Source organism: Athene noctua, chromosome 13 (genome assembly GCF_965140245.1).
Source record: "Athene noctua chromosome 13, bAthNoc1.hap1.1, whole genome shotgun sequence".
Classification (NCBI taxonomy): Eukaryota; Metazoa; Chordata; class Aves; order Strigiformes; family Strigidae; genus Athene; species Athene noctua.
Window position 1 is genome coordinate 6,646,028 of NC_134049.1, and position 13,943 is coordinate 6,659,970.

The following is a 13,943-nucleotide window of genomic DNA, read 5'->3' on the forward strand; positions in this document are numbered from 1 at the left end:
CCACAGACACACCCAACACAGACTGCAGAGATTCTCTGGCATGAGTAATTTCAGAGATGCCATAGTGTTGGCACAGCGAGGAGTAGAATAAGCTTGAATCCACCCTAAGCTCCTGGCTGCAGGGGGAAAAATAACCAGCAGGATTATTAGCAATGGATGTGAATTTGGACAGTTTGTGAGTCTTCTGCACCTACTGGAGGTGGCCTTGTTAATGGGAGTCCAAAATATCCCGTACAACCTCTGGTTCCTCACCTCACCCTATGGGTGCTGTGCAGCAAAAGGACAGAGGGATGAGTTGATTGCTGTTTTATGACCAAAAAAAGAGATATGTCAGGTCTTTTTAAGAAATGATGCACAATGATGCACTCTTCAGGCACGGCTCTGTTCTGGGCTGGGGCATCTTCTCTGAGCTCTCAAAGTCCTGCTGACTAGGAGTAACGAGATCTACAGCAGACCACAACCAGCAGTCATGTCCTCAGATGGATTAAGACCAACTACTGCTTCCACTGCTTTGAAATAACTTTTAAAAAGCACCCTCCTTAAAACAAAAAACCAAACAAACCTAGCAATAATGTTGTTATTGATAAATGTACAGATATCTTAGTATGTGAGATTTAGGTTTGTCAAAGGAAAGGCAACTAGAATACTTTTTGCAGAGCGTAATGTTTAGTTTTACTTGTCTGTTATTTTAATGCTGGAATTAAAACAAGACCTGACTGGCTTTATTATTTTGTTGTCTAACCAATCCGCTGATTAGTCTGATTAATTATACAATTATTCCTTCAGCATGACTAATAGTTTTGTCATCGCTATATAACTTGCAGTAGTGTTTAATTTCTTCTTAAAAAACAACTGTAAGATGATTGTCCTTTAGGGAATTAGTACTTAGCTACCCTTTAAAAAGTAACAAAATTAAGCCTGGAGATAGAAAATTAATTAAAACAGTCTACAGGCTCTATCTTAACGAGTCAAAGACACATATAGCAATTAGCAACAAAACAATAAACTAACTGTGGTCCTTCAAGTTTGAAATCAGATTTTACACATCTGGGTTCAATGCGGATAAAACAGAATCAAAATGAAAAGTGCTGGGATGCAGGTGGTTGCAAACATAAATGGTTTTTAAGTTGGCAAAATACCAACTTCACAAATGGATATTTCTTGGAAATGTACATGCAATAATGGGATGAACGTGGGATAATGTCATTAGGTTTTTTGTAATAGGCTGACACTCTACTATTTGAATTTGCTTTGCAGAAGTTTTCTGACCATTTTTACCTTGAAGACCTCAGATCTTAAAGGCGCTGCAGTACTAAACTGCCTCTCAGACAAAAGATGCTGGAATACTTAATAGGCTCATTGGCCTCAAATGGTGCAACTGTATTAAAGAGCTGCATTTTCAGCCATTCAAGGTGTAACCATCCCCTTTGGTAATGTGCGCAGGTATCACTTGTCTGAAATCATTCTGTTGGACAGAGTCCTACAGCCACTACTGGAGGAAAATTTCCACACTCTTTCCTTCCAACAACTGAACTTTTTCATCATACATTTTCCTCTAAGTTCCCCTCCCCAGTTCCAGGTTGATTTTCTCATTCATGTTCCCCATGACCATCTTATAACCATTTCCCCAAGGGAGGACATAAAGAAGCAAATTAGCCCTTATTCTTGTTCCAAAGCTCTCTAAAGCATCTAAGGTAACTAAGATCTCTTTACTGAAATGCACAAGAATTGTGTTTTCTTTAGAGAAGTCAAGTGACTGCAATCAACATCATCCTTTCATGAAATACCCTCCTGTTGTTGGTCTAAAGTGTACCAGAGAGGGGACAGACAAATTAACTCCTTGCCAGTGGGAGTAATATTGGTCAATCCCAGAGCAATGGAAATTTTCCTCAAGATAAAGCCAAACCTCAAGCCAAAGTTACTACAGTTCATGGACATCCTAACAAGTATGGACCTTGTTTGAAAGAAGCTAAGGAGAGGTTATGATCCTTGGGAGCAAGCCAGGTGGAATGTTTTATTTCCCGAGCCAAGCGTTCAGGGTCATGACCCTGGCAGGAATCCAGGACGAGTATCCTACGGCCAAGGCAGGGATACAGGCTCCCATTCTGCTGTCTCTGCTCAGGGGAAGTCCCTGTTGTGCTCAACAGGAATTTCACTGCTGACCCCAGAAACTGGGACGTGGCTTTGCTTCTAAGTGCATTTGTTATTTCTGTAGAAGAATTGGACTGCAGCTTACTGTCTCCTGACATCTCATTTGTGTCCCTCTCAACCCCTGAGGCCAGGTCCTCACCCGGTCCCCAGCACGTATAAGCTAATGCTGCACCAGTGGTGTCCCAGATCTGGTTACAAGGTAAAACCTACCTCTAAAGCAGATTTTTTAATGTATATCTGCCCAGGCATAAGATACCATCACATTTTACTAGATTATAAATAACCTTCCTTTTCCCATTTAGAAAAAAAAAAAGAAGTGTTGCAAAATGAGTTGACGGTATGCACCAACGTTAACACACACCACTGCATGGAAACTCCTGGTCTAGGATAGATCTTTCAGCACTTCTAAAAACTTCAAAAACCTGCACATCTAACAGCACGTATTTCTGCTTTTCTTACTTACACTCTTCTCCATCAGGATCTGTGACACATTATTCTGGGGGCTTATCTGCCAGGAGTTTTTCATGAAGAACCCAATGGCACTCGAGTATCTGTCAACAGTCGGGATGAACTTCTTGAAAGTGCATTTTGCCATTCTGACAGGCCCATCATAAATCTGGAATCCACGAATAGGGAACGTCCTGTGAGATTTAAAAACACAGAGATTTAAATGTAGTCCTCTGTTAAAAGCTTGGGCAAAATCTAAGTCTTCTGAAGCCACACAAAGATATGAATAAGTAGCTAAACCACCTTTCCTTTCCCAAAACTGGGATCTGGATGCTTATCACACAGTTAATGAAACAAGAAACTCTGCTGAATATCCTCTACAGGATAAGGCTTAAGAAGGAAAAAAAAAAAAAAAAAAAAGACTCGTAAGCTTGCCTAAGGCTTGTAAGCTGGGGTAAAGCAGTTCAAAACCCTTGTCCCCAACCACCCAGGAGATCATCATCATGAGTTCATCATCATGAGGAAGACCCAAAGGGCTGTGTGACAGCATTGCCATCAGGTTCCCTGTTCCAGGGCAGATGGGTTTCTCAGGAAAACATCAGCATGCTTGAAAAAACAGTACCAGTCAGACTCCCTGGAGGCAAGTGTCTCCTTGGAAGCAAGCACTAATTGGTGCAGCACAGTTTCTCCTCTCCCTACAAGTCATTTCCACAAGACACCTAGAACCCAGTCCACAGTATTTCATACAGAGAAGTGATTTCTGCAGTATTGGCCCATGGACATGCGGCCAAGATATCAGTGTTGAAGGGACACCACTGGAGCCACAGGTGTGACCTGTCCATTCCATGGTTTGTTTTGAGAAGGCGCCAAGTTTTGCTTGGCCCCAGCCATGGCCAGTTAAAGGGTGGCCTGCATCAGCTTCACAGACACTAATGAAGCTGGCCAGTAGTGGCGTGGAAGGGTAGGTCAATACCTACTGAGTCCAGAAAGAGATATTCAGACACGACAGTCACAAAACGGACAGCACATGGGCACACAGACTCTCTCCAGCCTGGGGGTCACCAGGGCACACATCCCCTCCCCAACCCTGATGTTTTTTTCTTACTGGTTGGCTCCAGAGATCCAGAAACACTTTGCCAGTTGGAAACACCAGGCACAGTGTTTCTTGACCAAATAATTCTTCAGTTTCCGGAATTGTTATCCCAGTAGTTGGGTTTGGTACAATTCCTACATCCCATTTTGCACTATGGCGTAATGAAAGAACAGATATCAGATATTTTGGCATACTCCTTCCCACAAGTACATTGCCTAACAATATCACAGATGATTAGAGCTTGTTTGAACTGCTAAGGAACTTTTTTGCAATTGCAAGTAAAATAATAACACTGATAATAACCAAGGATAGCTCTGATTATTCTTGCTGTCCTACACAGAGCCCATTCTTGTGTCATTTACGGCCAAGCCGTGTATAGCCAGGGCTGTGTGCATGACATGTCTGCTGAGTACTGCTTATTAATTTTATATTCCTCGTAGAGGATTTAGTGATTGGTGAGCATGATGGAGAACACACATTAGGGTAGAATTTAGTCTTGGGGAAGCACACCTTGCTATGGGGATGTGGGTAGGCACCGTAGTTACTAGACAGGAGGCTGTGCTGCTATCAAAACAGAAAATAGCAAACAGCTATTGAAAGAGAAATAAGATGCAATAATGAAAAATGGTTTCTCCTTTGTCAGACTGGCCGTGTTTGCCCAGCTATGCCTGCAGGAGGGATGGTGGCCTGGTGTATGGGAGCTGTGCCATCAGCTCGATGCTGTGCTACTGAAGCACTACACAAAAGCCATTTGGTATCTTTCAGATTCTCTAATCCATTCTCCAGTGACTAATAAATTAAGCAGAAAATTAAATCAAGCACATTCAGTAGAGAATGCTCTCAAGCTGTTGGCCTGAAGAGTGAGTTTATTTGGATGCTTATTATTTCTGGCCTGTACGATAATTTAAACACCCAGTGTAAATTACTTGTTGGTAGTCAAATTCATTCCCGAGGCTTTTCTTCTAGCTTATGCTAACGCCAAGAAGAAATGGCAGAAGAATAACTCACTTGTTTCTGGGCAGTGTTCTGTATTCTCCATTTGCCCCTTTTCCCCAGTAGCTGTTTTGGCCTCCCTGGGAGCCAAAGTTGCTGCTTTCTCCAACAAAAATGGAGCGTGTAACCTCCAGGCTGGAGCCTTCATCAGTTGGGAAAGTCCCATCACTACAAAGCAAAGAAACACCAGGTAACTGTGCAGCACAGCACAACTGATTAACACTTTAACCACACCACAGACACAGCAGAATTTCCTTATTACTTTGGGAAAAAGTGCACGCACCTGTGTAACAGCCTGCTTTAAAACCTGTTTAGAAACCAGCATGTTAGTGCTTGGTTAGTGTTTGGGCATCAGTAATACAGGTAACAGTCTGGGTAAAACCAGCTCTACCCTACATACATATATATAAAATTGCTCTATACCAAGTTGCTTTGTAAATTTTTAGCTACCTCCCTGACGCAAGAGCCAAATATCACTGACTCTCATTGCCTGCAGTTGGCTTTGGATATGGTTTATTTTTGTAGGTCTTTTGCAAGAGGGCTCGAGACGACAGCTGCAGGGGCACGGTAGACACCAGCAGAGGAGGCAGGAGACCTGCTGTGCCACCACATGGGGCCATGCCAGCCACCCTGCCCTGGCAGCACATGAGCTACAGGCAGTGCGGCTCCACTGGGCTAGAGCAGAAGAAAAGTCTCCCTGAATACGGAGCCAGATGTTTAGTCTACTGGTTCAGGACCTACCGTCCAAAAGGAAATATTCGGCAATTACAATGTATTCCCCAGACATGCTGAGGCAAAGAGAATGAAAGGCTAAATTGCCCCTTGTATTAACGGCTGTGCAGAGAAGACTTGATGTGGTTTGGGAGGGAAATGTGAGGTTTTCTCGTGTTTTACAGTAATTACCAGGGGAGAGGCTCAGCATCCATCCTTAAGCCTGTTACATCGGGGTTAAAAATGAGAAAAAGGTCCATTTTAAGAAATTACCTTGCCAGAGTGAGTCCAATTCCATTGTCTGAAAACCTGGGACAGAAGAAACACAACGGTGTAAATGATGAGGAATGTCTGCAGAGAATTTGGCCTACAGACCTATTCACGTCTGCCGTGAGGGGGATGATATAACACGTAACTACAGTAACCTACCCTGAGTTGCGGAAAATAATGTCGCCACCCCTGGCCCAGGCCCCGTGGTCATTATTTTTAAAAGCAATAAGACCATCAATCACAGCAGGAACTCGTGGCTTTTCGGGATCAGCATCTTGATGTGGGTGAAACCTGAAGCAAGGAGTTTCGTTAATGTGGCACAGGAGACACAGGAACCAAGCTCAGACAGAGGAGGTTGTGCCCAGCAGACCTCGTCTGGCTTCCAAATATCACTGTGATGGGCCTAAAGAGGTGATATGCCCTGGATCAGAGTCAGGCTATTAGCTTGATTTCATTTCTGTGCTTTGGTACAAAGCAGAAAACAAGAAACATTCATAAAGGATAAAATTCTGGTCCCAGTGAAATCAACAGGAGGTTCTCACCAGACTTCAGTGGGCCCACAGATACTTTTTAATTTGATTCAGTGTGATTTAGAGACATAGCAAATATTTTTCCCAAGTCACTTGGGTCCTCTTGTAATTGTCCTTACGAGGCCCATTGAGAATCCCTGGGTTGATGCTAGAAAATCAATTAGGTACTTCCAAGAATCTCGTTCAGCAAAGGTAAGGGAATAAATGGAGCTGCTTTTCTTGAATGTACAGACCAGACCTCCATATGCTTCTGTCTCTGCTGAGAAAAGCTGTCACATGAAAAAAGGATTCACCCTGGGAACAGGGCGCTTCTCAATTACTTGCAGGCTATTTCCTGCCACACTGGCTGTGGATGGTAGATTTGTGCTGTGTTTGGAAAAAAAAATATCACAAAAAAATTTTTCAAAGTCTACTCTCACCTTCTACTTCTTCCAGTTGACATATTAAGGGACGTGCCTCCTCATTACCCAAGGGGATGACCCTGGCAGGGAGTTCTCACAAAGGGACTAACAGTTGCCCTTTTGTTTCAGCCATATGGGAGCATCATATGTGGCATTGATAGGGTATGATGGAGGAAAAAAAGCCAAGGCCTGACCAGGAGCAGTGGCTGATTTCTGCCACAACTTTCTCACAGAGACCTATATGGCCACAGTGAGGGAGAAAATGGCCTTAACTTACCCGCTTCCACTCTGAAAAAGGAAAATCAGAGATTTTAAAGCAGCTGACAAAAAAACTTTGAGGCTACTTTATTTTCCTCATTTATCCTAGACTGGTCTCAGCAATGTCTTACATCATCTTTCAGATCTAAGTTTTTCTAAGTCATTGGTAAGAAATGTTGGAGTTTACAAACCTGCTAATAGACTAATGGGATCTGGATCCCCATTCACATGCTTCACTGCTTAGTCCTCATAACCTCAAGTGCACGTGTGTCATTTTTGGTCAGCAGTAACACAAACAATTCGAAGCATAGCCATGAAGTATTTGCCTCTGCATATTAGAGATATTTTGTGTGGTTTTTTCAGGCATAATGAGGCATTAATGATCTGCTAAATGCAACGAAGAAGCCAAGAAGTAATAGAACTATCCAAAATAGTTAGCCATACAGCATGTGCTTACCTGGCATTATCAACAGTGAGATACTCTCTGGGATCTTCAGCATTGGCTCTCGTTGTCTTTACTCCTTTTCCAATAAACAAACCAGCCTGAAAATGCACGTGACTCCAATTATTTTAACAGACCACCCAACGGAGACCAGAGATCCCGGATTTTTATCAATGAACGTGGGCAGCCGGTGCGTGCAGGCATAGTAACAGCCTGCAGCCTGGGCTTTCTCCTCCCTTTCAGTGTCACTTGGAACCGCTCAGGATGACATTAGCACAGGATGTAGCACGCTGAAGTCAGGACAGAGCCTGCCCTGCCATGTGTTATACATCAGCATCTTGGGCTTTCTTCTGACCCAAAGCAAGGCACTGAACTCCCACTCTCCCTCTCTCCTTTGCAGAAAGCAATAAGGGACTTTGCCAAACTCTTGATAACTTTTTGGAAAAAGAGTGTTGTTAAGAAGTAAGGCTTTAAATAAAGAGTGACGAGTCCCCCGACAGTCAAAAGAGAACATGAGCTGCTGTAGCCAACTTAAAGGCTTTGGGCTGGAGCAGCAGCTGTTGCGAGCCAAGATGTAAAATACACAAGGCACGGAGAACAGCACTGATTTCAATCTAGAATCTTGAGAAATAAGTTAAAAATGCTTTTTATAGCTTACAGGTTATGTTTTCATGTAAACAGTATATTTGGGAGAGAGTGTTTTTCTTGGAATTTGTAATTTAATTTTTCAAAGGTGATGAGCAGGCCCTGGCCCAAACGACTTTTGCTCATCTCTGCTATATCCTTGTACCACTGTGGCCAACAGCAGTGTTCAGTGTCTTGCCTGTCATTCCTTAAATCCCAGTTAGTAGTAGGTGTACCCATGGCCTGGGCACATCCCCTCTAACACAGGCACCCAACTAAAGTGCCTGAAATGGGACCCCATTCTGCTCAGCTCCCTCTTTAACCGTCAAAGAACATCACCCCCAAAATTTAATTGTGTCTTGATACAGTGTTAAAAAACATTCATCAAAATGTATGACACCTGTGATCATCTGATTTCCGAGCACCACACACAGCCAGCCCTACGCCATGCTATTACATAGACAGAAACTTATAAAAATAATCCACGTGCCTTGAAATTGGAGTGGACTCTGTTGTTGTAAAATATTCCCAAGGGGGTATGTTCAGCATGTCCCTCTGGATATTGCCCCTCGGACTGTCCAGTGGGAACTCGGTGGAAGATGTACCATATCCCGACATCCTAAAAGACAAAGGGAGGTCTGAGAAATGGGACACTACCATTAATGATACAGGTTATCCTGGGGACCTCGGGTTTCCCACTATGCTGGCCAGATTTCTAACCTGAGTCTGCCAAACATGCGAGTCCCAGAGGACACACACCAGCCCATACTCCTCTTACACCTCCCACGTTACCCTTTGGCATGCACACTGCGTCCCTGGGGCACGCACATGGGTTTTAAAAATGCGTATATTGTGGGTGAAATTCAGGTGGTTTATTGGAAAACATAGCCTTCTCTATACAGGCACATTAAACACAAACATGATTTGAGTAACCACCAGAGATAATGACAAGGAGAGAGTATATATTTATATAGACAAACATAAAATTTTATTGGGCATTTAGCTATTAACTACTAATAAAAATTGTTTGCTAAGAGACAACCATTTCCAGCCACAGTTGTGAGAGAAATCAGTGTGAAAACTGTAGGCAAATACTTGCTCTTAACAGGCACAAAGGTTGCAGAAATATATATCCAAATTTTACAATGGCTTACTAAAAATTCATTGCCCTTATGCTAATGACATCAATAAGAGTAGAATATATGGGAACTGGAGGCAAAGCATAGCTCTTGCCATTAAACGATTTTACCTGAGCACCAGCTGCTGCATTCTCTATTAAGTTGTTGTTTGGATTTGCAATCCAGAATGTGCTGACAGCCCTGAAAAATCAAAATCAAAATGATCCTAAGCAGTTACCAAACAGGAAGGGATACATTTTCATAGCACTGCACTGGACTTGAGCCACAACTCTCCTATTGACTTTAAAACTCCACACAACCTTTTAATGATACTCTTTAAGGAAAAGAAACCATCTAGTAATGTCAGACGTTCATTTATGGAGCCACATGTTGAACCTATTGCAAATTATATGAGACCGTTAACACAAAATCCATGCTCCGTTAAATGCAGCTTAAGGAAACCCAATGACTTTTTTTTTTTTTTTTTTTTTTTTTTTTATGTTAAGAAGCTTTGGAAAATGTCTGCAATGTGAACTTCTGGTTTGGTTTTTGGAACTTCAGGGGCAACGATAGGAGGTTGGGGATTCTCTGTGGATTTATGAAGCTTCTAGGTGGAAAACAAAACAAATGTCATTGCAAGCTGCAAATGGCTTGTTAAGCAAGAGATTAAGAAGATATAATTTTGACGTTTGTTCAAATAAGGAGTTTTTGCTTCAGAGGGAAGATCAGTAGTGGCACAAACAGAAGCCAGATATAGCTATGAAAACATTGCCATCTGTTGTCTTACTTCATTTGATAACATCTTTTGCAGTAACAAAGACCACATGTAAAAACAGTGTAAACCTTTCCTCGTGACTGCACCAATTAATTTCATCATTCTAAGCAGAAAATCACTGGTTTTTATCCACCTTAACTATTACATAGTCAAGAATCCACACTCTTTTGGATTAACAGAACCCCCAAAGAGGTGCAGAATAAATCTGTATTAACCATACAAGCAACTTTAGCATTTCAGCAAAAACAACTGAAATTAATTCAGTTGGATTATTTATGCAAATAAAAATAAGTAGAGTTTAGCCACTGCATCCTTTTCTAGAAAACATGAAAATACAAATTTCCTCGGCTAAACTGTGTTCTTGCTTGCAAACACTAGCCAGACCAACACCTGGGTCCCCGAGAGTACATGTTACAGCTCACCAGTCTCCAAAATACAAGCTAATTTGGGTCAGCTATACCGGGATATTGCTTATTGTTAAATGATGCTCACTGTGGTTTATGCTAATCTCTGCATTCTCACTAAATCTCCTGATGTACTCTAGATATTCATTGCACTCATGTACTATTGACTAATTTACTGTAAATGCTCCAGCCCCAATTCAGCCCTAGTGAAAAAAGGCAAAAACTCCCTCTTCAGTGATATTTTTGCCAGCCTATACCATGGTTGAAGAAACTTGCATTTATCAGACTTCATGGAGCCTTCAACGCCCTGCTTAAAAAGAATTGAAAGGGGTTTGTAAATGAGCAAAGTGCTCAAATATATTTATGATCCTCAGGAAACAGCAACAGGAATAACCAGCAGCAAATACTCCTTGCTTAGGATTCATGCAAGTGTTAACAGGTATCTTCACAAGCAAAACACAGTCAAGTAGCTAAACTATTTTAAAATGAGAAATGGTAGGAAAAGCTACAATTTTTCACTGAATATCAAATAGCACCTTCCAAAAGTTTCACCACAGCATCCTTTGGGACTTGGCTATAAGGCACAATGTAAATGTAAAACCTGACTACAGCTCCTGGAACACTTACATGCAGTCGGTGCTCGGCACAGGAACGTAATTCCCGTAGACGTGGCTGCGGATGGCAAGGCACATGGCCTCATTGCGATCCGAAGGCAAGATCGTCCCCGACCTCGTGAGGAGGCCCAAGTTGTGATAAAATGTATTGCGTTGCTCTGTCCCATCTTCGAGGAAGAAACAGTGCCCCAGAGTGTCATAGCCAATGGTGTCTTTTACCTGGGAAAGAGTGCAAAGGCCACAGATCGCAATGCTAACAGCAGTAGGAACTATAACCGCTGTGCCTTACTTATCAATAAATTCCCAAAAGGCTCACGGAGTGATTTTGCCACCCTCTGCACAGCGAGCAGTTCCTCCACAGGCATCAGTCCCGGAGCTAACTCAAACTACACCCGGTTTGCATAACTGGGGACTGATCTTCTTATACAGCAAAACTGCTATTAAAATTACTCTGAGGAAGATCACATGTCTAATTAAAGGAAAATTGCAAAATACTGGATTCAATACTGCCCTCAGATGTGAGAGAGAGTATCTGATTCGGTGTCATGGAGTAACTATCTGTGTAAAGATAAGTGTGTCTCACATGATAAACTAACAGGATGGTTAACTCAGAAATTTTCATGACTGCCACGCTTCCCAAATAAAATAAGAAATTCTTTAAAATGCACCATGTGAATTAACTTATATTGGCAAGGTTTCTGTTCTTTCTCCTCCATGCTCAGAAGGTGCAGGGCCACTTCATTCCTGTAATGATCAGCTTGGGCAAAAATGGTATTTTACTGTATCAATCTATTTAATATTAATTGACATGCACAGGGATATTGCATTAAACCCTAAATTGACCAAGAGGACTTAGTACAAGCCTCCTTTGATGTACAGTCTTAAAAATTCAGAAATCCTTCCTTTAAATGTAAATACCAAGTCAGGCTACTTAAAATACCAGCTATTTGTTACTAAATCTTACTGAAACCTTAACTTTGTACTCAAATAATCCCTGTCAGCATATTTATTCACTCCTCAGGCATTCAAAATTTCTGTTGGTGTCGGAGTTATGTCCATATAAGGCTTCAAGATTAACTAATATTAACCTACTTGGTTATTTCTGTATACAGAGGAATATTTGAACTAAATCCGTTTCAGATTAATATCCTGTGATTTCCCCTTAACTGTACCTAACATCTGGAGTCACAAAAAGTATAGTCCCCATAGGTATATCTCTACTCGATTTCATTGTTTTCCTGGCAGTCACTCCTCAAACTTGTCATCTGCTGCTTTTGTTTCGGCCCTAATGAGGTGTTCAAGAGAGAGTTAAAAATAAGGCACAACACAACCAGGTACCCAACTCCGAACTGATACAGTTTGGGAAATCCACTGAGATCCTGCACGCAGGTACAGTAGCTCGGAGTGAGCTTCAAGGAGGGTAACAGAGAACCTACATGCAGCAACACTGAACATGTCCCTACCAGCTGAGTCTTGGAAATGCAGATAGGAAATGGATTTAGACAAAAATGCAAGTGCTCTTGCCAACCTGCTAAGACCAGTAAGCCTGGGGACTTCTACCCTTCCAAACGATGGGCAGAAGCTGTGCTTCTAAGGAGGCCATGGAAGACTCTTTTTGGAAAGGCACTGTAACAACAAGCTGCTTGCTGGTTTTTTAAACAGCTTTTCACTTGTAGAGGTTCATTCTTCTGAATTTAGCTGAAGTTTGGCTAATCTGTGCTGCAGACAGCTGCATTAAAAACCAGCCTTGTATCTGAAACCAGGTTTTAGCTTTAATTAACATGGTTAGTCACAGCTTCACAATCGCATGGCGGCCCTGAACACTTACATCCATGAAACTATATTGATCATTTCTCCTAACCAGAAATAACATAATTTAAAGATCGCTTACATTTGCCCTGAAAGGTAAGGGTCCGTGCCATTAGATCAAAACCCCAATAACTGATCAATTCTGTCATATCACAGACATAAACCACAAGTTTGGAAACGAGCCCACCTGCAGCACTGTGACAGCAGCATATCACTGTATGTGCCAGCGTGAAACACCTGTCAGCACAGGCTACAGCCCTAATGGTGTGTCCAGCACCGGGTGATTAAGATGCCTCCAAACACTGAATTATATATAGTTCAGCAACACAATATAAGTGACCTTTATGCACTGCAACACTAGACATGAAACACTACAGCAGTCTGCGTATGCCCGAGGTGTGCCAGGGCAGGGAGAGGCATGTGGCAGCCTGCTTCCCGGCCACGGCCAGTAACCCAAGCTGTGCACACACCGCGGCCGCCGGCTTGCGAAGCGGCACAAGCCTGGCACAGGGGAGCAGCAGATGGGAGAAGGGCCTTACAGACAGCACTGCATGACCCGTACACGGAAAAGCACAAACCACGGCACTCTGGCAATGCACTCCTAAAATTACATCCTCTAAACTGTCAAGGCAGGAGGAGGGAAAACCCACCTATCTGGTTTATTCTGCTTCAAGGGCTGAATTTCATAATCTGATGCTAAAGTGGGTACCCACCTCTTTCATTAAACAGCCTTGCTCTGATACACGTGCTCTTCTCCCTAGCTGCAAATTAGTTTGTTTTAAAGCAAGGCTTTTTATTACATTTTAATTACTGTTTATCTTAATGACTATATTGAAACCACAGTATTCCTCCAAGGAATCACATATTTAACCTTTACTATAAAATCTATTCACTGGTCCACGGACTCAAAGCCCTCAGCAGTCACATGCATCTCACACTGGGATTCTTGATTTCACAACTACTGCATCCCACGCATCCAGATAAACCCCTGAAAATCTCACTTCTGATAAAGAGCAAGAACATACACCATTCTTCAGAGGGCCAATATTAGCTTAAGGCTTAATTCTTCATCCCAGGCAGGTTCCTTCAGTTCCAGAGGTTTAATACCATCAGGAGGAAAAAGTGAGTTAAACTACATCCACACATACTGGGCAAGTCTCCTACCACCTAAGGGTTCTGTACACAAAAGCAGGCTCTACAGCCAGAGCAAATCACATATATGAGAAGGAAAACAATAATTTAGAGTGATCTGGACAATACAAAACCATTTTAGGATACATGAAAAGTGCTGCCAGTTGTGCAA

General features: G+C 42.3%; 2 protein-coding genes across 3 annotated transcripts in view; both read right to left on the reverse strand.

Moving 5' to 3' along the window:
• Window positions 1-13,943, reverse strand: part of CEMIP (cell migration inducing hyaluronidase 1) — a 113,897-nt gene that overhangs the window by 94,824 nt on the left and 5,130 nt on the right. The window lies entirely within an intron of this gene.
• LOC141965641 (cell surface hyaluronidase CEMIP2-like) overlaps window positions 1-13,943 on the reverse strand; it is a 55,019-nt gene that overhangs the window by 31,592 nt on the left and 9,484 nt on the right. Inside the window, exons 8-15 of the mRNA XM_074917489.1 lie at window positions 10,845-11,050; window positions 9,170-9,239; window positions 8,411-8,539; window positions 7,312-7,397; window positions 5,825-5,956; window positions 5,669-5,704; window positions 4,700-4,852; window positions 2,615-2,792 (exon numbers count right to left, since the gene is read on the reverse strand). Coding sequence (XP_074773590.1) covers window positions 2,615-2,792; window positions 4,700-4,852; window positions 5,669-5,704; window positions 5,825-5,956; window positions 7,312-7,397; window positions 8,411-8,539; window positions 9,170-9,239; window positions 10,845-11,050 — 990 coding nt within the window. The remainder of the gene's footprint in view (window positions 1-2,614; window positions 2,793-4,699; window positions 4,853-5,668; window positions 5,705-5,824; window positions 5,957-7,311; window positions 7,398-8,410; window positions 8,540-9,169; window positions 9,240-10,844; window positions 11,051-13,943) is intronic.